This window comes from Myotis daubentonii, chromosome X, assembly GCF_963259705.1.
Source record: "Myotis daubentonii chromosome X, mMyoDau2.1, whole genome shotgun sequence".
In the NCBI taxonomy this organism is placed as follows: Eukaryota; Metazoa; Chordata; class Mammalia; order Chiroptera; family Vespertilionidae; genus Myotis; species Myotis daubentonii.
In genome coordinates this window covers 115,421,962-115,449,397 of record NC_081861.1, presented here as the reverse complement: position 1 = coordinate 115,449,397, position 27,436 = coordinate 115,421,962, and the positions used below count along the sequence as shown (strand labels likewise).

General features: G+C 34.9%; 1 protein-coding gene across 3 annotated transcripts in view; it reads right to left on the bottom strand.

The window, feature by feature from the left end:
- DMD (dystrophin) overlaps window positions 1–26,867 on the bottom strand; it is a 2,282,236-nt gene extending 2,255,369 nt beyond the window's left edge. For all 3 annotated transcript variants that reach the window (XM_059679269.1, XM_059679268.1, XM_059679270.1), the window contains exon 1: window positions 26,628–26,867. In XM_059679269.1, the coding sequence (XP_059535252.1) occupies window positions 26,628–26,658 (31 nt within the window). In that variant the 5' untranslated portion in view covers window positions 26,659–26,867. The remainder of the gene's footprint in view (window positions 1–26,627) is intronic.
- Between the last annotated feature and the right edge of the window lie 569 nt (window positions 26,868–27,436).

The following is a 27,436-nucleotide window of genomic DNA, read 5'->3' as shown; positions in this document are numbered from 1 at the left end:
CATAGTACAATCTTTGAGAATTATTACCATGGTGTCTGCTACTACCATTCCCTTTTCCTCATCTCCCACAATTTACCAACCATCGATTACCAAATAATTTTATTGTCCTTGATGAATTCCCAGCTCATTCTGAGCCCCTTCCTCTATAAGTTTGGCCTGGACTACATGTATGCTTTCCATCTACTACCTTTTCTTAATCTGTCATCTCAAACTCTCAATTCTGTATTTTCTATAGAACTGAGTTCTATTTTGTTATAAGAGATACAAAGATGTATAAGACACAACTCTGTTGTCATAGAATGAATTCATGGGAGATGGGAATACTCAAACAGAGTTCGAATATATACTCAATACCACAGGTATATACATGCCACATAAGTGTCATAAGTAATGAAATTGCAATCAATGATTATATGGGAAAGATTAAACTAAGTTTTTCAGGGAAGTGGGAATAGGATATTAGTCCCTAAACTTTTAAATGAAATATTCTAAAATATTTTCTACATAAAATCCCATTTTCTTATCATCTTGAACTGAGAATAAATTTAAAATATAATTCAAAATTTCATAATAAAAAACTTATTAGAGAAAGTTTGGAATGTAAAAATAGGAATAACCTAGAGTGTGATCTCACTGTAGATACATCCAACTGCTAATTATGGATGAATTTTTTTTTTGGCTATCTGACTTATCTCCAAGTCAACAATTCCAAGTGTTTATCTTCCAGAACTAAATTTTTCTAATAATAATGCTAAAAATATTCCAGAAGCTTAGGAAAAAATGGCATGTTAGCTAAATTTTTAAAAATCTTTTCACTTCCTATTCACAACATTTTGCTATTCATTTCCATACATCTTAAACATGCAAATCAAAGTTATAAAAGCTATATAGTCATATAGCTTAAGCTAAGGTTAACAAAGTATACTTTATATAGAAAAACTTATTAAAAATGGAATCTATTTCTTAAGTTCCAAAACATTCATTTTTAAGATTGACCATTTATTTAACCTCACTGAATGTTCAATTCCTATGCACACATTAAAATATTTCTGTTTACATTACTTATAACACATAGAGTATCCACCAAAAATATTACTGAGAGTAGATACATGACTAAAATATAAATATTTATCCCAGTAAGTGTAAAGTGCTATATTAATCACAATAACCATTCCATAAACATGTTTCCCAAAATTGCACCCACATTTCTTGGCTCCCAAGGGTTTACATTCTGTATTCTGTGATAAGAAATAAAGTAAAATAGTAATACAAGTTAGTGGGTAAGTAATTTCTACAATATAACAACTTCTATTTTAGAAATACATGTAAGGCACTAATAGGACTACACTCAACTCTGTTGGTATAAGTCAGAGGAAATTTAGGAATTTCAGTTAGCAACAATTTAGTTAAAATAAATTTAGTGATTTACTGGGAGAATCAAGAGATGGAAAGAGGCAAAGATGCATGTACAAATGCAGAATTGAAGGGGATGGCATTTTAAATAAAAATAAAATAGTTTCACATGGCTGGAACATGTGGTGTGTGGATGTAGCAAAAAGATGAGGTTGGAAGAACACACAGAGGCTTGGTCATGGGGTTTTTAAAATGTATCTGTTTTACATCTGAGTGATAATTTTGACTTAAGAATTCCCTGGTACTTTCTAATTCCGTTATTTTTTTCTGCATATATAGAAAATTGGTAGACCGATGATATGCATATATATATATATAAATACTTACATATATGAATATAAAATTATAGTTAGCCTGCAATCAAATGAGATTATCACTCTGAAATTGTGGGGATTATGGAAGCAGCATAAGATACCACCTTTACCCTCTTATACAGCAGATTTTTTTTCTAACCATCAACTATATGGAGAGTGGTATGACATGAAAATCACCAGCTATGAGTTACCTGGGTTTTATTTAGTCTTAGCTTTATATCTAACTAGCTGTGAGAACTGGAATCTCACTTCAGATATCTGTAAATGAGTTGGAAAATATTCTCCAGGTCCTTTCCAGTTGTTATTCTATATTATTTGCCACAGGGAGTTGAACAGTGAAATAGCAAAACTCTAGACCAAATACCAGGTTTCCTTAGCTCGCTCTATTATCTATCTATCTATCTATCTATCTATCTATCTATCTATCTATCTATCATCTATCTATCTATCATCTATCTATCTATCTATCTATCTATCTATCTATCTATCTATCTATCTATCTATCATCTATCTATCTAATCTAATTTTAAAATCTTTAATCTTCTTAATCCATTTATTAGTCTCTTCTTTCACCCACCCTCCAGACCCCTTTTCTTTTCTGGCCACTTTCTCTTTGTTTTCCTACAGTTCTTTATGCTCCCTGCTGCTTTGTGGTTACAAGTTGTTAATTGCACCTTGCACTACAACCACACTAACAGCAGTCCTCATTAACTAGGGGCAGGGAGGGAAACCTCTCAAGTAAATGAATTCTAGTAGCTGTGGGGATTGCAAAACCATTTCCCACATATTCAATTGGTTCAGAAGAAGCCTGAACAGAGAGCAGCAAAGAACTGAGTCATTTTCCTCTTTTCCCATATTCCACTCAGATGCTAATCTCTTTTGCTCTCAAACTGTTTTTTGATATGGTTCCTTCTTATGGGCTGAATTATGTCTCCCTAAATTATATGTTGAAATCCTAACCTCCAGTGACTCAGAATGTGACTGTATTTGGAGATAGGTCTTTAAAGATGTGACCAAGGTTAAATGAGGTGAGCCCTAATCTCACTAGTGTTCTTATAAGAGGAGATGAGGACACAGCTAAACACAAAAGAAAGAGCAAGTGAGGACAGAGGGAAAAGAGAGCCACTTACAAGCCAAGGAGAGATGCCTCAAAAGAAATCAACCCTGCCAGCACCCTGATCTCAGATGTCTAGTCTCCAGTACTGTGAGAAAATAAATTTCTTTTGTTTAAACTACCCAATCTGCTATGGTATTTTGTTATGGCAACCCTAGGGAACTAATATACTCCTTATCCATTTATAACGCTTTGTGTTTGAATTGAGCCCATTCCATTTTTCCCATTGGTGATATATATTTCTTCTTGATAGTGTAACAAAACAAAGATGGTTAACTATAATCATAGTGTTAGAATGAACTCTGTTGCTCATATATACTTTAGGTATTCATTTATTTTATTCAAAAAGCATTAACTGAATACCTTTATATTTTTTAAAAATATTTTTATTGATTTCAGAGATGAAGGAAGAGGGAGAGAGATAAAAACATCAAGGATGAGAGAGAATCATTGATTGGCTGCCTCCTGTACGCCCCGCACTGGGGATCCAGCCCGCAACCTGGGCATATGCCCTGACTGGGAATCAAACCATGACCTTCTTGTTCATACATAGGTCGACACTCAATCACTGAGCCATGCCGGCCAGGTTGAATACCTTTATATTCTAAGTCCTGTGCTTATTTCTAGGTATTGGGGAGGAGGAACCCGCAACAAAATGAAATGACATTATTACCATAATAACAATAAATCAAACATCTCCCTGCCCTCAAGGAATTTGGATTCTAATTATAAAGTGAGTAAATTCATGAAATATAGTGAAAGATGTACATTTTGAAGGGGTTATGAAACTGGAACACTGAAATCATACCTCACCTTGTCTGGTGGAGTGAAGGGACTGGGGAAAAGGGGTTAGGATAGAATTTATCATGGGGATAAAATAGAAACCAAGCTTTAATTAATAAAGTTTTCAGTAAAGAGAAGGCGGGTAAAGGGTGTCCATTTCAGGAAGGCGTAAACCTGACATTCTGAGAGAAGGTAATTTGGGGTCACCCACCTAGGACCCTGTGGCTAAAGGGGGAGGAATAGAAGGTAAGGATAATGGTGAGAGAAGCAGCAGAAGCAGTAAGCTGGGTCCAGAGAACACATGGAATTGTATACCCATGGAATTGGCATCCATCTATATCAGGGAAAAATATTTTTCAATTTGTTAATCAAGGTTAATTTAAAACTCATAACCTGTAATAATCTGTTTGAATGAATTAAGTTCTCTCATATTCATTCCTAGTAATAAGTACATTTCAGTGCAAGGAATTTCTAAGTGAATGTGAATTTTACCCACCTTCTAATTTCCTTTAGGAATCTAAACTCCAATATTTTCACCAGATGATAACTATAAGCAAAACAAAGAGCTTTATTTCATTGAGCAAGGAATAGTTCTTCACAAAGGAATTGCAAATACCCCCAATTAATGATTATTCTAATTGCTTTCCCTGTTGGAAGACACTATTTCCTGTTCTGTGTTTAGCCAGGATAAACAATGGTAGCACCATCCCTCTAGTCCAGGATATGAACTGTTTCATATAGATGAAATATTATTATTACAAAGTCTGTCTTACATTCCAAACCCAGCCTTCTGACAGGATTTATGAATTTTGAGCCCCACATCCGCCAAGCTGGTTTTTATACTATGATGAAGTGTGTATGTGTGTTGTGTTCCTATGAACTCAGTTCATAACTCTATAACCTTCCTAAAGGTAATGGCTAAATATCAGGTCTAAATTTTGTGTTTAAAGTTACTTAAATTAGAATAACTGACTGGATAGTTCTTTCTATACATGTACACTTTCTGCCCAATGTCTAAAATGATATAAGTACAAATATATACAGTATAAACCTACATCTGCCTAAGTCAGAAACTAGGGAATCAACATTGACAATTTTTCTCTCTGCAAACCCATTTTTCTTTCTGCATTCCCTTCTCTAATTCTATTACTAACCTTTACCAAGTAAATATTTAAATAGTTCTCCATTGCATTCCACCTTTTCCATTCCTAATGCCCTAGTAAGACACATGTTTTGGATATAACCTCAACCTGCTTAAACTTACTTTTAGAACAGTGGCTCTCAACACAATCTGTACCAATTCAGTTCTGCTTTAATTGGTATATTTTTATTTATTAACTAGAGGCCTGGTGCATGAATTCATGCACCAGTGGGGCCCCTCAGCCTGGCCTGTAGGATTGGGCCAAAACTGGCTCTCCAACACCCCCTGAGGGGTCCTGGATTGCAAGAGGGCACAGGTCGGGCCGAGGGACCCTACTGGTGCACAATCAGGGTCAGGGAGGAACTCAGGAGGTTGGCCAGCCAGGGAGGGACTGCAGGAGGGTTCCAGGGCATGTCCGGCCATCTCACTCAGTCCTGATTGGCCGGACCCCAGCAGCAAGCTAACATATAGGTTGGAACATCTGTCCCCTGGTGGTCAGTGCACGTCATAGTGAGTGGTTGTGCGCCTTAGCATATCATTAGCATATTATGCTTGGATTGGTTGAATGGCTGACTGGACAACTGGACATTTAGTATATTAGGCTTTTATTATATAGGATTAATTATTAAATTTATTGGGATAATATTCCTTAATAACATTATACAATTCTATAATATATCATCGGTATATTGCATTGTGTGTTTATGATCCAACGTCAAATATCTTTCTAGCACCATCTATTTGACACCCTTTATCTTTTACTACTCCCCCACTACCCTTCCTCCTTGTAACCACCATACTCTTGTCTGTGTCCACCAGTTTTTGTAATTTTTGCTTGTTTGTTGCTTTGGTTTGTTCAATTGTTGCTAGAATCAGGGCCCTAGATATGTACAATATTTAAAGCTTCGCAGGTGACTCTAACGTGCAGCCCAGGAACAAGGTTTTAAAGCATTCTCAATGTGTGGTCCCTGGACCAGAGATATCAGCATCATTTAGGAAACTTGTAAAAATGGAAATCATTAGGCTCCACCTCAGATCTACTGAGGGTGGAGTCCAGTAATTAGTATTTTAATAATCAGTCAGGTGATTGTAATGGAGGCTAAAGTTTGAGAACCACTACTATGGGGTTGGAATCCCATACATCCATCCAATTTGTGATCCCTCAAGACAGTGTCAGAGTTCTCTCTAAGCATTAAGAACAAAACATAAATATTAGAGTGTACTATTTCTCTGCTAAAAATTATTCACTGGCTTCTAAACTTTGTAGCATGGCCTATAACTTATTGGTGTGCTCTTCATAATCTAAGTTGTATTTCAGCTATACCATATCATTGGGTTGATGATCCGATTAATACCCAAGTATTCAATTTCCAATATACCCTACTCTTACACACTTCACACCCTGTACATGCTGTTCTCTCATCTTAAATGCCCTTTCCTGCTCCTCAATCTGGCAAATCCTCTTCTTCCATTAAGCCTCAACCCAATCCATTTCACTTTTTTGAAAGTCTTCTTGGCTCTCCTTCGAACTCCTTGTGTTCCTCCTTACATGCTGCCACTATAATATATGTAAACTTATATCATACCAATCTCCATATTTTACTGGACTTATTATTAGTATATTTTTCCTCTTTTCTGGGGGACATGAAGTATGTTTTATGCACCTTTTTATCTGCAACATTTACTGTGATGCTTGGTATGTGTTTGGAATGGATACATCAACAAAGATTCATGTAAATGTTTAGGAAAATTTTGTTGGATCTTATGGTGTATCTCTTCTAAGCAAGAGTTTGACCATCAACAACATTTGGCATCAAAGATTTTAACAAACTAAGAGGGCAGTGAGTTTTATCTTCATGTAAAATCTCTTGCATTGTCATGATACTTTATAATTTCCAAGAGTTTTCACAGATATTATTAGTCACCTAGAAAGGAGGGCTGAATCTGCTCTTTTAAAATGTTCAAGATGCCAAATACTCCTTGACCATGTATATTTTGTTTTATCTCCTTCATTGCATAAGCTACTACAATGTATAGAATAAACTCTGAAAACCTATCTGAATATAGTACAGCTTAGAGCTAGCCACTTCTCTTTCCACCACTCATACAAAAACCAAAACCAAACAAGAAGGCATCAGAGGTTAGTCATGCTGGGATCCATCCATTTGGTCACCAGTTATTAAGCATCAATCACTAGGAACTTTGTTTAGCACACATAATACATAACCTACTAAATAAGAGTAGACACTGTGTAAACAAACTCACAGCTTATTGGGACAGACAATCCTGTAAACAAGTGAATTCAAGACAAGAATTAAATGCAATGGGAAAGAAGCAAACACAATACAATCTCAGAACTAAGAAGAAATGCCAACCTACTCACTTTGCCTACATCTAAAGAAAGCTTTATTTCTTCTTCTATAAAATACCCTGTTGGAACTAACAAAGAAGATATCATTTTTTTCTTCTTTGACCTTTCCCCCTTTAGTTTAAAGGAATACTATCGATCCTTAAAGCATAACAGACATATTTGAATTAATTCTATGAGCAAATTTATTAACTAAGAATGTGAAAGCATTCATATCCATTCCAATTAACAAGAAATGACACTCTCCCAATGAATAAGATGTCAAAAATCATGTAGTCAATGAATGGAATGCTCTGCTCTTGGCTGCATGTATATTTGTATTCATTAATTGACTACTAATATCAAGAAATACACAACTAGTTCAGAACAGAGGAAGTAGCAGATGCTATAAGATAATATTTCTGACTAATGCCTAGTAATAGGTGGCAATTTAATTTTGAATTTCTTGGCTCTGGAAATTAGATATACAGATTTTACAGTTAAATGAACATTTTGTTTATATATATTAAACTTACTGAGATCTAAAATTTCATCATTTTTTTCAAATTTATGCTAGAAAGGAACTATGTCTTAAGGATGAGAAACTCTTCCATTCAAAGTCTGCTTTATAGCAATGACCTGTACTTACTTTAAAGCTATTCTAAGTAATAGGTTATTCTTCTTTCTCCTAGAGAAAATAAATTCAAGGGAATGTTAAAATTATGTCCACTATCACAAAGTAATTTATATCTCAGAAGTTACCTATTTTAAGTGTACAATATCCTTATCTTACAACTCACATATTGGACTTCTGTGTTTTTCTTTCTTTATAACACACAAATGCACATATGTACACTCCCATACATGGACACACACCATGAAATCTGGGTTTTATACTAAAAAAAATTCCTAAAATGGTTCAAATGAATTCTAACAGTAGATGTGAAAGTCCAATCTTCTTTTATTCCTCTTTTTGCAAAATCTTCACTCCCTTTTACACCCATAAGAATATATATTTAGAAAAACTCTGAAGCTAATGTAAGTATATATCAGATATATAGGTATTTGAATGCTTATATTAATTATGTTATTTGATAAGAGAGACTACACTTAGAGTATATTCATATAATTTTAATGGTTTCCTGCAATTGGAAACATACTTGGCATATTTATTAATTAGTATTCTTTTTATACTTCTACATAAAGGGTATTTTTTGTTTATTGTAAATACTCAAGATTCCAAAAGGAAATTTATGTCTGGGTATACATTTTAATGTGAACAATTAAAACAAACCTAGAAAACTCAAATGCATTGTACACCTGAACTTCAGGCTGAATCAAGAGCCTATGTCATCTTTAGAACTCTGGGTATATATGACATAATTCTACTTCTTGAAATTATCTGCGATTTTTTCTACACTATGTCATGTCTAAAATAATAGATATCATTATCAGACGGTTTAGGTCCAAAGAAATTGATGGGTAACTGATCACTCCATCACTTTTGGATATAAATTAATTCAACATTTATTTATTGAGCTTAATCCTACTATATGATAATATTCTAAAATCTTTGAGAATTTAAGCACATATAAGACATATTTTACAACATCCAGAAGTAGGTGATTTAGTAATAAACATATTATAATCAATTTAACTAAATATAATTAATACAAAAAAGTAAACTCAGCCCTGGCCGGTTTGGCTCAGTGGATAGAGCATCGGCCTGTGGACTGAAGGGTTCCAAGTTCGATTCTGGCAAGGGCATATACCTTGGTTGCGGACACGACCCCAGTGGGGGGTGTGCAGGAGGCAGCTGATCGATGTTCCTCTCTCATCGATGTTTCTGGCTCCCTATCCCTCTCCCTTCCTCTCTGTGAAAAATCAATAAAATATATATTTTTTTAAAAAAGTAAACTGAGTTACCTCATGTGTTAAGTGGGAATAAAAATATATTTCTTTACCACAGTTTTTATAATGATTAAATTATAATAGTACAACAAATTTTAAAAATAATGGGTATCTGCAAATGAATTATTCAGTGGTAGAACATGATTTCTAGATGTCATGGAGTAGGACTGAATTCTCCTCTATTTCTTATATGTAAGCTATATTTTCAATTCTTGAAATTGCATAACACAGTTCTGCAATGTGATCTCAGAGAGGAGAATAGCTATAAATTTAATTTATATACAGCACATTATTTAGGGCTTGGATTGTGTTCTGGTTGGGTTGGTCTTTACTTTTGGTATATGAAGATAAAAATTGGCTAAATAACCTATTACAGTTGAAGACTTAATGCAATTATGTATACCTTCATTAAGAAAACAATTGATTGTAGAGCTATTACCATAGATTTTCATGGAGAAAACAATGAGTCTATATCATGTCTTTTCCTTGGTTAAAATTTTCTAAGTCAAAATACACTATCATGATGTCCTATAAGAACCTTTTTAATATAAAGAATGTACTTCAAGATAAAATAGTAAAGAAAAGTTACTGGATTAGTTTGCAGAAACTCAATTTCATTTTAAAATCGGGTCAGAAGGCTCATTACTTTGGTAAATCAATATTATCACTCAAGCTAGTCTTTCTCATAAAATGCCAGGATGCATCAGGTGTATAGATTTCTGTAAGGCATGAATAGTATGTTAACATAATGAACAAAATACAGTTCATATCTGCTTGTCAATAAAATACTCAGAAACATTATTTTTATTGCAAAAGATTGTACCTAATAAATATGAATAGGCAGTTAGATTGACTCAGTACATGCTATTTTTCTTTGAAAAGACCCTTCAATTCCATAGATTTGAATCATTCAATAGACATTTGTCACCTTGAGTTTGGGCATATGTGCGATTAGGCTTTATGCTTGTGCACATAGTTACCCAGCAACTAGCTTTCCTTTTATAAATGAACTCCATTCCAGATTAAAACAGATGAAAGATTTCCAATCATTTTGGCCAGCTCTCATGGTGGAAAATAAGCTCAGGAAGGCAGCTATCTGAAACTGAATACTCCCTGGAATGGACATTCCGTTCTAAGTCCCCTTCAGGGAAACTCCAACAATAGCTCAAGCAGAAGCAAACACTTGTCTTTGAGGTAGTCTGAGCCAACCATTCACTTTCTTAGCAATCTGTCCTCTAACACCAATGGGGGATTTAAGGCTCCTGTCCCCATATCAAAGAACAGCATGTCCAGCATGCTCATAATGTATGAATGAAAGTGATTCTCCCAATTTCTTCTCACATTTTCTATCACTTGGTATTAATTTGACATCTACAAAGATAGCTCAGTTCTCAAAGGAATTCCAACAAGTCGAGTTTCTTTTTTAACACTGGTGTTTCTTTTGAGGCTAAGGCGCGCGCGCGCACACACACACACACACACACACACACACAGAATAAACAAATTACAGAGTTAAACCCAAAATATCATTGATTGCACGAACTATCTAGATTAGGAAACAAGCATTTTGGTCTGAGGTTTATACTTTTTACAATTCACTGAGCACTCAGCACAAAATAATGCACTAAAGATTACCCTAATTCTGTTTCATTATTTATCCTGTGTGTGAATATAATAATACCTGCCAGTAGTCACTGTTAGATATAAACCCTTTTCAATCTGGATGCCTGAGTTTCAAATACATTCATAATTTGATGACTAACAATCTGGCAAGTGCTGTGGTATTTAATCATTCATTTATGTGCCTATAAACAATTAGGCATAAGGAACACATAGATAACAGGCACAGACCTTCCTCTCAAAGAGCAAGGAGTGAGTCAGAAACAACCTGACACTGACAAAGAGGAATAATTAATTTCATAGAATTATGTACAGTGAATTTTCAGTAAGAACCCAGAACAGGGGCACCATATTCTGACCTAGGTTAGTCAGAAATGCTTTTTAACAAGGTTCTCTAAGCAAACAATAAAATAATGAATAGAGATTTTACTGTAAGAGATATGGGATGATAGTGATTTTTGTGAGAAAATGCCAGAAAGTGGTAACAAATCATATGTATGAAATTATAGGATTTGTGGAACCACAATTTTATGGTTAGAAAGAAGTATGTGTGATGGGGAATAGTAGATAAAAAGGTGAGAGACATGAGCAGGTACCAAACTGTAAGGGGCCTATGCACTGGGACCTTGGATTTTAACCTGTAACTAGAAGCTTCTCTAAAAGATGTTAATCTAGAGGCACAAGATCTGATTTGTGTTTTAGAAGCATGACTGGGCAGCAATTAGAATGATGGATTTAAGATTAGATTAAAGCAAGGAGATCTCTTCTCTCTCTCTCTCTCTCTCTCTCTCTCTCTCTCTCTCTCTCTCTCACACACACACACAGACACACACACACACACCAACACAATCACATATCTTTTAATCTACAGGGGTGGGGCAAAAGTAGGTTTACAATTGTGAGTACACAAAACACATAGTTTATTCTTATTTATTCTTGTATTATTTTTATACAAACAAAGGTAAACCTACATTTGCCCCAGAAGTTGTATGTTTATACAACTTCTCTCTTTGGAAGTTATATATAAATTTTATATAAATTATCTATTCATTGATATTAATAGTTATAATCATACAAAGTACAACATTGATTCCCAACATTCTGTCACTCACCAAGCAATTTCATATACCTTTTTAATGCCTATAAAAATAATCTTGTGAAGCAACATTATTCCTAATTTATTCTTAAGGACAATCAGTATTAGATATGCTCAGCTCTGTGCCAGGAACTCAATAAATAATAGTTAAGTATTAGCTTGTCCACAATCACTTGGCTTGTTAGGTAGAGTCAGGTTGAAAACACAAATAGTCTCAGGCCTTTTCCAGTAACCATGACCATGGACCAGCATCTCTTCTAAAATGCCAGCCCTTCCTATACAGGCTTTTCAATCATAAACAACATGAAGCACATACCTCATAAGGTAGGGCATTTAGAACAAGGTTTAAATCACCATGACATTTTGTTCAATAAATGATGCATGTTCCTGTATAAAAGAAATAGATTGCATTCTAGTGGGTTAGCATTAAACCATCCTTCGTCTGTATTCTGAATGGTGGATTTATTAATGTACAAGACTTATCTGTTGATTAGGTCTGGTGATGACATACAAGCTTTCAGGACACCAAGGGCTTATTAAAGGTTTAATGCTGTACTTAATTTTTTTTGTTGTTTTTCAGTAAGTATAGATTCACAGGATATTACAAAGAAATGCGTAGGGATGTCTTGTGCAACATTCATTCTGCCTCCTACAGTGTTAACACCTTGGATAACTATGGTACAACATTAAAACTAGGAAATTATCAGTATAATCCACAGAGTTCATTCAGCTATTACCAGTTATACAGGTTTCTATTTGTGTCCCTCTGAGCATGTGTTTTTATGTGATTTTATCAAGTGTAGCTTTGTGTAACAAACACTAAAATCAAGACACAGAACAGATCTATCACCACATACTGTCTTGTAGCATTCTTACATAGAACACATGCCCTCCCCATTCTTTTTAAAAATATTTAATGTTTAAAGCATTACAGATGTCCCCCTTTTCCCCACTGACCCCTTCTAGCCTGCACCTGCCCCCTGCCCCAGGCCTTCCTGCTTCCCCATTCTTTAATATATATTTAAGAGAGGAGAGGGAAAGAGAGAGATAGAAACATCAATGATGAGAGAGAATCATTGATCGGCTGCTTCCTGCATGCATCACACAGGGGATCGAGCCCGAAACCTAGGCGTGTACCCTGAGAATTGAATCTGGACTTCTTTTAATTGGTTGATGATCAACCACTGAACCGCGCTGGCTGGGCCTCCCCATTCTTAATCTATGATAGTGAAAATCTGTTCTTGATCTCTATAATATTATTTCAATAATGCTATATAAAAGGAATAACACAGTAAGTAACCTTTGGAAAATTTTTTCACTCACCATGGTGTCTTTGAGGTCTATCATAGTTGTATTATTGAGTATCAAGGGTTCATTATTTCTATTTCTGAGTAGTATTCTGTGATATGGATGTTCCACAGTTTGTTTTACATTCACCCATGAGTGGACATTTGGATTGTACTGAATTTCTAGCTATTGTGAAGAAAGCTGTTGTGAACATTCATATACTACAGGTTGTTGCATGAACATAAGTTTCCATTTTCTGGGATAAATGCCCAAGAGTGTAATTACTGGGTTGTACAGTGATTGCATGTTCAATTTTAGAAGAAACTGCCAAACTGCTTTCTAGAAAGGCAGTACAATTTTACATTCCCAGCAGCATTGTATGAGAGACTCAGTTTCTCGGTATTGATTTTAGGTGTAGTGTTGTCACTGTTCTTTTACATTACTTTTAATAAAAATTGTGTATATTGAAGGTATGCAACATGATTATATACACATATATGTATATAATAAAATGATTATGATCATCAAGCTAATTAACATATCCATCTCCTCACATGGTTACCATTTTTATGTGTGTGATGAGAGCACCAGAAATCTACTGTCTCAGCAATTTTCCGGTATTCAATACAATATTAACTATAGTCATCATGCTGCACATTAGATATCTAAATTTATTCATCACACATAACCTCAACATTGCACCCTTTGATAAACATTTCCCCATTTTCGTCACTTTCTTGCCCTTTAGTAAACACCATTCTACTCTCTGCTTCTATGTATTCAACTGTTTTAGGTTCCATATATGAGATCATGCAGTTTTTTATTCCTTCTGTGTTTGGCTAAAAGTTATTGTCCTTTCCTTATATAATGGGAAAGCTGTTATTAATAATATATGTTCATATAGTGTAATTTATTTTTCATTGCAAAAGTCTTTTGGCCTTTGAGGGTTTATTTTTCAATTTGCCTTTTAGCAAACTCCCCTTCCATATCCAGGACCAATCACTTAGTGATCATGGTATCTTTTTCTCTAAGTATCTTAATTTACTACTTTATATTTACACCAAAATACATATCTCAAGCTTTTTTAGGTTATAAAGAAAATGGATTTCTTCTTCAAGACCTAGATTGGCAAAGATAAGAACTAAGAGTAAATGACTGAATTTTCCAGGATACACATAGATAACAAGTATGAAGATGGAAAGAAGGGAGCAGCTGTAAGAGACATGAGAAAGGACTAGATTAGTGTAGAATCAAGGAAGAACATCTTGGATGTGAAGGAGGCACAATGAAATTTTGCAAAGATAGACTCTAGAATAAAATGGAGTATGGGAAATCAAAGAAGAAAATAAAACTCAATGGAAAAAAAACAGCTCCTCATTATTTATTTATGTACATTAAACTACAAAAAGGACTAAAGTGCTTTTGTTGTCATATAAAATTTTCATAAAGTGCAATCTAATTATCATTATAACATATTCTTATATGTAAATGTCTATAACTATAGTGTGCAATATTGAACCAATTCACTAGTTCAAAAATAATTATGTGCCTATTTCTGGAGAAACAATGATGTATATGCTTATCGAACTTACCAAATGGTCTGACTGATAAACATTAATTACTCACTCATATACATATGGAATCACAACAGTGGTGTGTGTTACAGAGGGATATTACATGGTAGGGAAAATTTATCTACATAGGTAATTCTGACAAATGCCCAGAGGGAGTGGCTTTTAAGTGGACATTGGTGTTATCTAGGTGAAAATGGGAAGAAAGGTTCTAGAAAAAAGAGGAAAGCATGTGCAAAAAGCCCAATTGCAGAAAGAAACAAGGCTTATTCAAGGAACAGAAAGAAAACCAGAAAGGTGCTGAGGCAGGGGAAGCATTAAGGGAGATGTGATAGGAGAGGAGGACTGTCTAAATTTCATTTTATCTTGTTTTGCTTTCCTAGTAGCCAAGAGAAGCTACTAAAGTGATTAAACACGAATTCATATCATCAAATTTAGCTGACTGAGTGAATCATAGGGAATGGATTAGAGGGAAGGGGAAGGAGGTATCCAAAGAAGCCAGAAAGGGAACTGATGCTCTATTGCTAGTGAGGAAAGCAGATTGGGCTAGTAATTGTAGAGGAGATGAAGAGAAATGGGTAAAAAAATATTGGGAGATAAAACCCACAGTGATTGGCTATGGTTTAGACAAAAGTGGGCAAAAGAGATGAGTTTCAGGGATGAAACAGGGTTCTAGCTTGTGAAACTGGGTGGATGGTAGGAAACAATGAGAAAAGATCAGGAGGTCGATAGGATAGATGCTGGGTTATTTAGGACAGCTGATTTTGTCTAGGAAATTATAATGTGCCAGGTTTGATAGTCTTTGCATAAAAAGACTATTTTAGTTTTTTAAAAGAACATTCTCAATGGAACTTACAGTAAGTCCTCACATAATGTTATTGATAGGTTCTGTCACTTTAAGCAAAATGACATAGAGTAAAACCAATTTTACCATAGGCTAATTGATATAAATAGGAGTTCAGTTCTTATAACAGCTCATCAACATTATCACAAAAAGACATTGAATGAGACCATGTTATTTGAGTACCTGCTATACTTAGTTCTTGTTAGAAAACACTATGATTCCCTCTATTTTATGTGTTGATCTCTGCTCTCTATAGTTCTGGCAGACCCCCTTCCCTGTCAAAACTGAGAGGTTGTGGCAGCTGACTAAGAGCTTTGGATTCTTAGGTCACTCTTCCACCATTCAAATCCTGACCCCAACACTTAGCTGAGCGACCTTAGGCAAATGACTTAAATTCCATGTACTGGTTTGGGTATTCTAATCTGTTAAACATGGATTGATCATACCCCCTTACCTCCTAGAGCCGTGGTCGGCAAACTGCGGCTCTTTGGCCCCTTGAGTGTGGCTGTTCTTAAGCCTTAGGAGTACCCTAATTAAGTTAATGACAATGTACCTACTTATATAGTTTAAGTTTAAAAAATGTGGTTCTCACAGTCAATGAAGGAAAAATACCACATGATCTCACTCATTCATGGATAATAAAGACCATTATAAACTTATGAACAAAAATAGATACAGAGGCAGAGCTGCCTCAAACAGACTGTCAAACTGCAGTGGGAAGGCCGGGGAGGGTAGGGGGGCAGAAGGGGGCGGTAAGAGATCAACTGAAGGACTTATATGAATGCATATAAGCATAACCAATGGACATAAGACACTGGGGGGTAGGGGAGGCCAGGGGATTGTCAAGGGTGGGGGGAAAAAGGAGACATATATAATACCCTTTGTAATACTTTAAGCAATACAAAAATAAATAAATAAATAAGAAAGAAAAAAAAATTTGGCTCTCAAAAGAAATTTCAGTCGTTGCACTGTTGATATTTGGCTCTGTTGACTAATGAGTTTGCCGACCACTGTCTAGAGTTATTATTGGAAATAGCTGAAATATATGTAATATTCTGAGAGAAATGGGTGACATTACAGGCTTACTAAATGCTATATGTTATCTTTGAAGACCAGTTGAACCTAGAATACTACTATACACATGCAAGGTGTTGTCACTAACAGTTTATGTAGAATAGATCAATGCCTCATTAATCCTTGTCTATGCATCATTGCTCCTTCTACTTTTCTCTAATTCACATCTCCATATGTTCCTATTGTAAGGCCTATTTATAAAGATGGATTCTTCAATGAAACTTCCATAATCACATCATCCATAAGTAATTATTTGCGGTTGATTTGTATCATGCTTTATAAACTCTCTTGATATATTATAGTAGTTGCATTTATATGCATGTGTGTATATATGTATTTTTCTCTGACTTACAGAGTTGTAATCTCATAAAAGGCTGAGAGAACATGGCAGGTGCTCAACAATATTTATAAGTAAGTAAAAACCTAATAGTAAAAATGTTGCTCAATATCACATTAATATTCTATCTAGATGTACTTCCCCAAAGCTAACTGATAAGTAAATTACACTCATCCATGACTATATTTCAATTACTCAAGTGCCTTCTATCTCTTCAGTACAATTCTAGTCTTATTTAAGCTGAATTTTCAATGTATTTTAAGAATTTACAAATTTTCCAGATTTAAGAAAAATCAATTTTATGAATGGTTCTCAAGAAATTTTAGACATTTCTCCAATAAGCATCTATATTAACTAAAAGCTTTAGATAAAGTGCAAACTTACCTTATCGCATCTATGTAATTCTGGATTCTCTAAAGGATGATTTTTCATATTGCTTAACAACTCTGACTGAGCAATTGAAATTCAGACTATGATAAACGTTTTACACTGAAGGCTCATTTCATTATACAGTAGTCAGTTGAAATGGGGTTTCTGAGGAAGGTATTTTTAGGAAGCGCAGAGTACAGGAAAAAAAACTGAATACATTATCCAATTTAAATATTTATTAAAGCTTTTCTACTAAGGCAACATTTTGGTGATATCTCAAAAATGTAACAATATGGGAGAGGAAATTAGGAGTAAATGGATGACAGAGACTGTAGAAACCAAGACACCTGATGCTGCAAGATCCTCATTCACAGTCATTAAATTGAGGATTGAAAAGAACACTCCTATTTACAGAAATATTATTTTCCTTAGTATCTTATCATTCTATCTAGATGCTTCTTCTATGATGTTTTGGAGTGCTCTTGTCTTCCTTATTGAATTCCTGACCTTCTTTCTCTTCACGCTCTGCATTCTTTCTAGCTGTTCTCACTTATATGCCATGGATCACATATTAAGTCCCCAATAATGACTTAATTTCTAGGATTCAGATCCTCATATCCAATGTAGCCACACTCTCCATAAAAAATTAGCACCCATAACCCCAATCCTTCCCATAATTCTGGATTCCCTTCACATCTTCCCCTTGTAAATGGCACCATTATTCACCCAATTCTACATACCATTAGGATCCCACATACAACTCAACAGCAATTCCTATTGATTTTTTTGTCATGAATAAATCATGAATAAGTCCACTTCTTTCAACTTCATTGTCACTTTCTAGTCAACACCACCCTCTTTTGCTGCAGGAAAATTTTCCAGATTGATTGCCCTTCACGCACTCTTAACACCTGTTAATCTCTTCTTTACAAAATATAGTTTTTTTAAAAAACACACAAATATGTTCCTATCACCGCCCTGCCTGAGATTCTTAAAAGGCTGTCCATTGATCTCATTATAAAGAAAACAAACATTATATGCATGACCTCTGAGGCTCTGAATGATTGGCCCCAGGCCACCATTTCAGCTGCATGCTTGTTCCAAACTTTCCCTCTAACTATACTCTCGGACAGGGGTGGGCGACCTTTTTGTGAGTGCGTGCCAAAACCAGCAAAATCTCGGACTCAAAATTCTTCTGCGTGCCAAGCCTAATTTTTTGAGAACATGTTACACCTACTTGACATCTCTTAAGGTGTACATGTGTGAAGAACCTTGAAGAAATAATGAAATTCATTCGAGCGACAAAAACACAGTATATGATGATGAAAAATACATTTATTTTTTAATGTATACATGTACACTGATAGTCCAACAGAAAACTTTATGACTCCGTCTGATATTATCAGTGGGACTTTTGCTGATGCATCACTGATGACAGAGATTTTACATCAGGTTTATATTTCATGACCTACTACTTTCATCCATCAGGCTACTCCTATTATGAGACTTAACAAAATTCATCACTGAGAACAAAGATTCACAAGTGAATGTGGATGAAAACATGGAGAGTAACGCTGTTTTAAAGTTTTTTAAACAGAAAAAAATTTCTGGAATGGAATTCCAAGTCCTCAATAGTTCGTTTTGGACACTTCTCTCTGGTACTCCTGTCTCTAATCACTTTTTTCAATGTTTTCCGAGTCAACTCTAAGATCAATAAATTTCTGCTTCCAAATTGAGCTACTCTGAAATTCAATCAACTACATTTCAAAGTCAGCCATGTCTATCCATGAAAACATTTGTAAGTTTAGTTCCTCCAGTTTCATGCTATCTGGAAACCTCATGAATTTTGCTGTCTCTTCCAGTTCTCTGAATTTTGCAAATCTTGAGAAGAACTGCTCAATAGTTGACTCGATGATGTTTAAAAACAGCTTTTGAAGGCTTTGACAGTCTGTTCTGTCATCTTTTGGGAGGTCTTTGATGTGCCTCTTGAGGTATGGGAAATATCTAAATCTCTCACCATCCACATCCCTATTAAAGACTTCCAGTTTCTTTTCAAAAGCCTTTATGTAACCAAACATAACATCAAGTGTCTTACCAGTTCCTTGTAATTTAACATTTAAGTCATTCAAATGTTCACAAAAATTGTAAATGGAAAATTATAAAAGAGGGTTTTGCGTGCCAGCAAAAGTTACTGGCGTGCCGTGTTTGGCACGCGTGCTAGGGGTTGCCCACCCCTGCTCTAGAAAAACTGACCTTATCTTAGTTCTTTCTTCATGCCACATCACACCTTCATATATGTTGTTCCCTCTGAATGTAACATTATTCCTCTTTTTCCCTTGGACAGCATTTCCCAGCCCTATTTTTCTTTGTCTTCCTTTGAATGTAATTTTCATAGGAATTCCAGGCCCTCCCCCCACAATTTCTAACACTAGTCTAGGTATCTTTCATTCACTCTTATAACAATGTGTTCTTCATTCCATAGCGCCTGCCCTGAATGCATTAAAGTGATACTCTACATATTCATCTCAGTGAAGTTACTTGTTCACAACATTATCTCCAGAGTACCTGCAACAAAGTAGGCACTCAATACATATTAGTTGCATGAATAAATGGCTTAATAACATATTTTTCTTTCTTTAAACAATGGTCACCCAAATCCACACAATACAAACTTTACAGAGTCACTTCTTTTGATACTTCTATTTCTGGATTTATTTTGAGAGCAAATCTATTTCCAGACATTTAAACTAAAACACTAAAGTTCATAGGCTTGAGCAAAGTGAAGTCTGAGATAACCCTTGGTATTCTCTGACACAGTCCATTAGAGCTGGGGTGTGTACACCTAATCCAAAGGAATCCTCTAGTTCTTCAGCAGCTGTTCACATGGCTCCTGCCCTGCCCTTTAGGCTCTACTAAATCAGGATGCTTCAGCTGTCTGAGCTTCCAGTAAGCTCTTTCAGTTAACCACCTACATGCCAGCATTGTTTATATTTAGTTACATTCTTTAACAGGCATTTTTCCCTTTCCCTTCCTAGTTATGTTCTGATATATTGGAGCGATTGGGATTCACCAACTTTACAAATAATTTTATCAGTCCCTCAACTATTTTGATAACATGTTGTCCACTTAGTCACCAGTTTTTTTCTAATACTGCCTTCTTGAGCATCAATATAAAAATGAATCACTCAACCTGCATTTGAGGAAGATATCTGAGCTGTTCTGATTCTGTGATTTTTCTCTTCTCCCTTTAGTATGACCTCACACAGTTTCCTAGGCTAAAATCTGCACTTGTAACATTGTGCTGACTCCTGTGCCCTTTAAGTCAATACTTAGCTTGGGTTCAGGTAATATTGCTACTGTAATCTGATAAAGGAGCAGACAAGTTGTGTGTAAATAAAGATGGGTGCCAAGAATGTGCAAAAAACCACTGATGCTTATGCCCTTTTATAGTCCGAATTCTATGATAGTCTTAGCCAAAAACAGAGTGGAACAGAGGAGAACACTTTAAAACAAAACAAAACAAAGCAAAAGCCAAGGAAAGGGTGGAAACATTGAAAGAGTACCCCTTATATTTGCCCATAATTGGGGCATAATATGAAACATTATAGTGCATGATGTGCTCAATTAATACCGGTCTTTTTAAAACACCAATTATTTCATAATGGTGCAAATCAAGTGTATCTAAAAGTTGAAGATAAACTGAAAAAAGACTATGTTATTTTGGCCTATGTAAATTCCTCATTCCTGCAATGCCCATGAATTAGCTGAGTATTTATTAAATATAAACTAAAAGCATGACACTTCAAATATCTGATTTTTAAAAGTTTCTTGAAAATTGTGTTAACCCAGTTTGAAACCCATTCAGCTATCCACATTATGGCTTTATTACATTGATAAGCACTGGCTTTCATAGTGCACTTTAATATTCCTCTTATTCATTAAAACAACCAAAATTTCTGCTGAAATGAATAAAATAATAAATGAAAGTAAAATAAGTAAAAATAGAAACAAAGCTTTCCTCAGATTATTTTACTGGAATAGTAACATGAGACTAAATATTTTTAACTAGCTCTAGATACATTTTAGCTTTAAAAATTGAAGTATAAAAATAAATTTTCCAATAACTTGAATTTATGAAAAATCATTTTCTTAAAATTATCTATCAATATATATAAAAGCCTAAGCAACCGAATGACCGAACAACTGGCTGACTGATCGTTATGATGTACACTAACCATCAGGGGGCAGACGCTAAATGCAGGAGCTGCCCCCTGGTGGTCAGGGCACTCCCACAGTGGAAGCACCGCTCAGCTGACCAATGGGCAGGCGCCAGACACAGGGCTCAAGGCTGGCGGCTGCAGCCTGGAGACTGCAGCAGAGCGGCAGTGAGTCTACTGAGTGGCAATGGCAGCAGGCACAGTGGGGCTGGGATAAACAGGAGTGGCAGGCTGGAGCAGCAAGTGGCGTTGGACTGCCAGTTTCAGCCGATCCCTGCAGGCCACACCGAGGGACCCCACCGGTGCATGAATTCGTGCACCAGGCCTTTAGTATGGAATAAAAATACTGAATTATCAGTTCTGGAAGACTCACCACCAACAAAATCAACAGCAGTATTTTACCAACATAACAAAGAAATGACAGTTCCATTCCCGTTAAAGGCTAATTGTGTATTCTCCCCCACCTTCCATTAGTGAAGAATGAGGTGCTTAACAACAAAGCAAAATGAGGCACTGAGGCATAATGAAAAAGATAATAAATAAAGGAGACCAGGAAGAAATTGATCCCCAAACTCAATCCAGATTGCTAGGAACACTTGTTTGCTCAGGGCATAATATCATTATATGTTTAATGCAAAACCCCTCGATTGATCAGGCTAGGACCCCAGAAAATTGCCCTGTCTGTTCTTTTGCCCATGGAAATTCTCAGGTATTTTGAATGAATTATGTCAGAATAACATAAAGATAGAGTGGCGGTGATGATGTTCATAGGGAGGGGGTGGGGGCTGGGTGGAAGTGGGTAAAGGGGAGGATGAGGGACATCTATGATAGTGTCAACAATAATAACAAAATTCAGCACAGAGTTGAATGGAAGTTCTTTGTTAAAGTGGCAGTCTAAGTGGAAGACTTCAGCTATGGGATAGGGAGTATACTGCCTTTTCGTTTTTCTAATTTGCATGAGGTGGAGGTTGTGTGGCCACAAGACTAAGACTCTTCTAAGTATGAGCCAGTAGGGCCATCTATTTCCTCTCCTCATCCTCATTCTGCTTGCTGCCTATCAAAATTGTGGCTGAGAAATTTAAGATCCCCTTTAAACACTGCAGCCAAGGCTTTCCCCCACGCAATCCCCATATTCAGGGCAGCAATCTTGAATACTTAAAGAGAAATATGCCTGGGAGTTAGTGTTTCAGAACCTCTGGAAGAGCCATCTGGTTTAAAAAAGACACATGCAAATTTATAACATACTGTAATACATGGGAAAACAAGCTTTATATACTACAAATTTCAGGGAAAAAATATACCCAATTATGTTAGCTGTTAATCTTCAAACTTCAGTTTGCATATGAGTGATTCACAAAGAACCAGGTTAATCTCCCCTCCAAGAGGAGACAGTAGAATCTCTGAAAGACACGTTCACGTTTAATATTAATCAGAGGAGCTTGACCTTTTACAAAGATAAAGATTGTAAGGACAATTCTACATGTGATGTAAGTAGACAAACCCCTCCCAAATGGGCAAAATAAAGAAACTACACTCTAGCTTTGCTAATTGAATATGCAAATCTGTATTGAGATTCAACTTCAGAACTTCAAATATGTGTTATGAATATTACTCTGTCCATATTGCACAAAGTGAAACCTCAAGGATATTTAATTAATATATGTTTTTAAATGAGAAAAAAGGTAAAGACCACAAGGTGTTTATTTGTTTGTCTCTTGTGTTTGGAAGATTGGTCTGCTACGTGGAGCGTGCTCCCCAAAGAGAAATATGTTCATGAAATTCTGCTATGGAAGTTTGTAGCATTTAATAAAAAAGTGTTCTCATTTCCCATACTGCAGCCCATGACCTTCCCCAGAAATGTTCCAATATGAACCAACTGCCTTGGTAACAGAACCCAAATCTCCAAGGACTATAGCAGGACTTAGTGAGAAAGAAAACCGCTGCCTCCTTCTGAATCCAATAAAAACCTGAATGTACTGCATAAAAATAAACCAAGGTCATCATTATTTCTTCTCATTGTGATTTGGCTTGGCTTCAAATTACATACCCTGTATATCTGAAATAACTGCACCGCCTCCATTAACTGAGTTTGACATCACTTTAATAAATGTATCTTTTCAGAATGAAAGGCAGAAATGTCAAATTCCTACCACTATAAATTCTTTCAACTCTCTGATCTGCACTAAATAAAAGCCTGTCTTGTGAAATAATGGGGGAAGGTCAATTGGGAAAAAAAGGAGACATATGCACTACTATTTGTAATACTTTAAACAATAAAAAAGAAAAAAAGAAATAATATATAATCTAAAGAAATATAACTAGCATTAATTTTATTTTAAAATGTAACTGGTAAAAGATTCAACCACAATGAACCTCTTCATGTAGATGTGATTTTCCATGAAACCTTTAATGCTTAAGCCTTGAGGCTCTTCACTTATGCTTTGTTGGACAGAGGACATACATTAGTTTTATTTGTTACTTTCTTAAAAAAACGATGTGTCTTTAAAATAGAAAGTAAATAAATGAACAGAAAATAATCTTTAAAGAAATGTTAAATTCCAATTAATTTTTATCTCTTAAGTAATAGCAGTCTGTGATTTTAATGTGTATGTATGTGTTTCTAAGAACATATATATTCACACCAAAATACCATGTATTACTTATATTAGCAATAGAAGAAAGAATAGTGAAAAAATGACAAATCATTTAAATAAGTTAGGTAGTTATAGAAGGTGGAAAGTGAAGGAAAGTTTGGGAACTCACTTTGTTTTATTCTTGTGATAAAGTCATGATGAAAAGTAATAAATGGAATTTTAAAAACCACCTGACTTTTCCAAGACAACGAAGATTATAATCTCTTTTATTAAACCACACAAGTGGTTAAGAATTTGACAACTTGTTTCAAATGTAGCAGATGACTTGGGCTACAAGGATTTCAAATAAATACTTCAGGACTAAAGAGGAGACTATATTAATAGTAATGTCTCTGTCCAAATTATAAATTAATGTTTCATTCCTGTCTAGCTAGAATTAGTGACAAACACCTTATTTTTCTTAAATAACATAAATTTGCACAAAACACTTCATAGTCTTTTAAGTTTAGAGTAACTGCTCGTGACATCCTCTATTGTAATTTCCATAATATAATGCCTTTAAGGGACACAGAAAGCTTTTATTAAATTAAAAAAGTATATTATCTATTTAGACCAGCAAGCAATCTCTTTTTTCATAGAGTTAAGATGTCCTCAAAAGACCCTGTAAATTAAATTCTAAAAATGATTTTATTAGACCTCAAGATAATTTGCATAATTTAAAAAATTTGAATGAAATGTATATTTGCAATACATTATTTGAATAATTATTTGCAATGCAATATTTAAATAATTCTAAAAGTAAACAATTCTTGTGTTAATACAATGATTCTCAATTGATAACAATTTTGATTAAATACAAATCAAAGGTACTTTTTTTAAGGTTTTCAAACTAAGGCAATTTTTAAAAATGACTAAAATGTCAATATACTCAAGGTAGTATGTTGTCAACCAGTAAAAGTCGATGTGTAATAATACTTTGTGAATATATTCGTTTTCTTTTAGTAAACCCACTGTCATGGAGCATAAGTATTACCTGATATTTTTAAAATGTACTATAATCAATTTCTACAGAGCTTGTCCCAAAAAGGTTAGGTTTCCTCAAATTCTAATTAAGAATTTAAAGGTTAGGTTTCCTCAAATTCTAATATCTATGACAAAACAGAGAGTTGGTTTGCCTTGCTTTATTCCAGAATTGCCTCTCTGCTATTCTTTCTAAAATTTTCTACGCAATGGTTTATGGTTTTAATTTGTTAGATATATCAATTGCTTGATCAATTAGCATGTGTGTATATTGCAAAGAATAGATGCTATGTATTTTTAGTATTAGAAAATGCAATAGTTTTTCAATCAGAAAGCTATTCTGATGCTCACCAAAATTTATAAAATAAGAATATATATAAATACATATATATATGTATATATATATACTATAAAATTTGATAACATCTAATATGAATCAGCAAATGTACAATGTTAATTTTTTCTACAAATTTTTCTCAGAGCCAAAACTTCTATTGTGACTCTTCCTCCAAAAGTTTGCAGAGCTACTCATTTGGAGAGATTTACTTTTTTCCATTCTTAATTATAGGCATTGCCCTCATATCTATTTCAGAATGACTGTAATGCACAAGTCAAAGGCAGGGAAAGAAAGACAATCTCCTTCATCCAGTTCTTTGGGACACACTGTACTCCTCATACATTATTTTTATGTATTATTTTTCATGTGTCACAGTCAATTTTTGAATTTTTCATTAGTCATCATGACTTCCTTAAAACAAACAAAATAGTTGTACTTGATAATAAAAGCCAAACTAAAAAGCTTTACTGAAAAGCAGGTCATCAGAGACATGAAACAACACCATGACTTTACTGTGAAATATGATTAGACGTCCCTCATGTTTTTATGTTGTTTTCCCAACAAAAATATCTGATCATTTGCCAGCATAGATCATATCAATTTCTGAAAGAATTTCCATGATATGCTACAGATAATAACATTCAAAGTGTTAAATGTAATATGGGAAAGGAACTTTCAAATTAGATACTTATCAGTACTTTTTTCAACCTCATTTATCCATTACTATTATTATTTTTTAAAATTTCCCCATGATATGCCAGATGAAATTTTTCTAACCTGGAGGCCTCCACACATCATTGCCAGATAGCAATTAGTTTCTTGAGAATATGTGTCAGGTCACTACCCCACATGTTACCATTACTAAATAGAGAAGTATCAAACAATCAAGAGAATAACAGATACACAAATGATTTCACAGCAATTAAAATAGTTTGTTCCAAATACCAGTTGTACATATTCTATTACTTTAGTGGTTTCTTAAATATGAAAGATGTTTGATTATATCTGCAAGGACAAAGTTTACACTCTATGTTATTTCCACTGAAAAGTTTTTGCAGTGAGAAACATATACACCTGCACATATATCTTATATATATGTGCACACTATATATAAGATAAAGTTTATGCTTATTAACAAACTACTATAATAATTTTAAATCTACCTGCTTAATCAGTGAGCTTGCCACAAACTAAAAGTTAAGCCATTGTAAACAACATTTTTAGTTATTTGTACTTACAAGGGTCCTCTTCTTCCTCCCACCAAAGCATTTGGAAAGTATCAAATATATATCAAGGCAGCGATAAAAATCTGGTAAAACTTCTCCTAACTTGATTGCTCTAGTAGGTTTAGGAACAATGAGAAACCGATCAACTTCAGCAGCCCTTCAAAAGTAACACTTTGGTTTTTCCTTTTCTCTGAAGCTAATTGCCTCCAAGATCTGAGTCCTGTTAGGGGAAAGTGAGTGATCCCAACACTGAGTGAGTCAACATAGTAACTGATGCCAGGATTCTGTAGAGGCCCCTGGATATTTCAAATTCCAGGACCTGCGCAGAAGCAAGTGACCCGCCTTTTCTCTCAAGTTGGTTTCCCATAATAGGACTGCCCATGGCCACTACATATAAGGTTGTGCTTCCAGCATGGCAAGTCCTGTGAACTCAAATAATGTTCAACTGTGTTCTGATGAAAATCCTAACCAGAATAGCACAGTGGACAGAATACTTTGCTCTCAAAGCCTTCTAAACATAAAGCCTCTTTAGTAAAAAACTATAATACTTTCTGTAACTTCTATGCACATTTCTAAAATAACAGAGCAAAAAATCCTGATCCAGAATAGACTTTTAAATGCCTTTCCTTATTTTCCCCACTCACCTACACTAAATTAAAGAATAATCTATGCATTCATTACATACCCACTGTCTACCAAACTTAATTTCTACTCTGGGGGTCCAATCAAAAGTCACGTATTGATGATGCCAAAAGTCTGAAAAGAGAAGCGACAGAGGAATTTGTGATGGCAGAATGTATATAGGTCTCTTGGGACAAGGT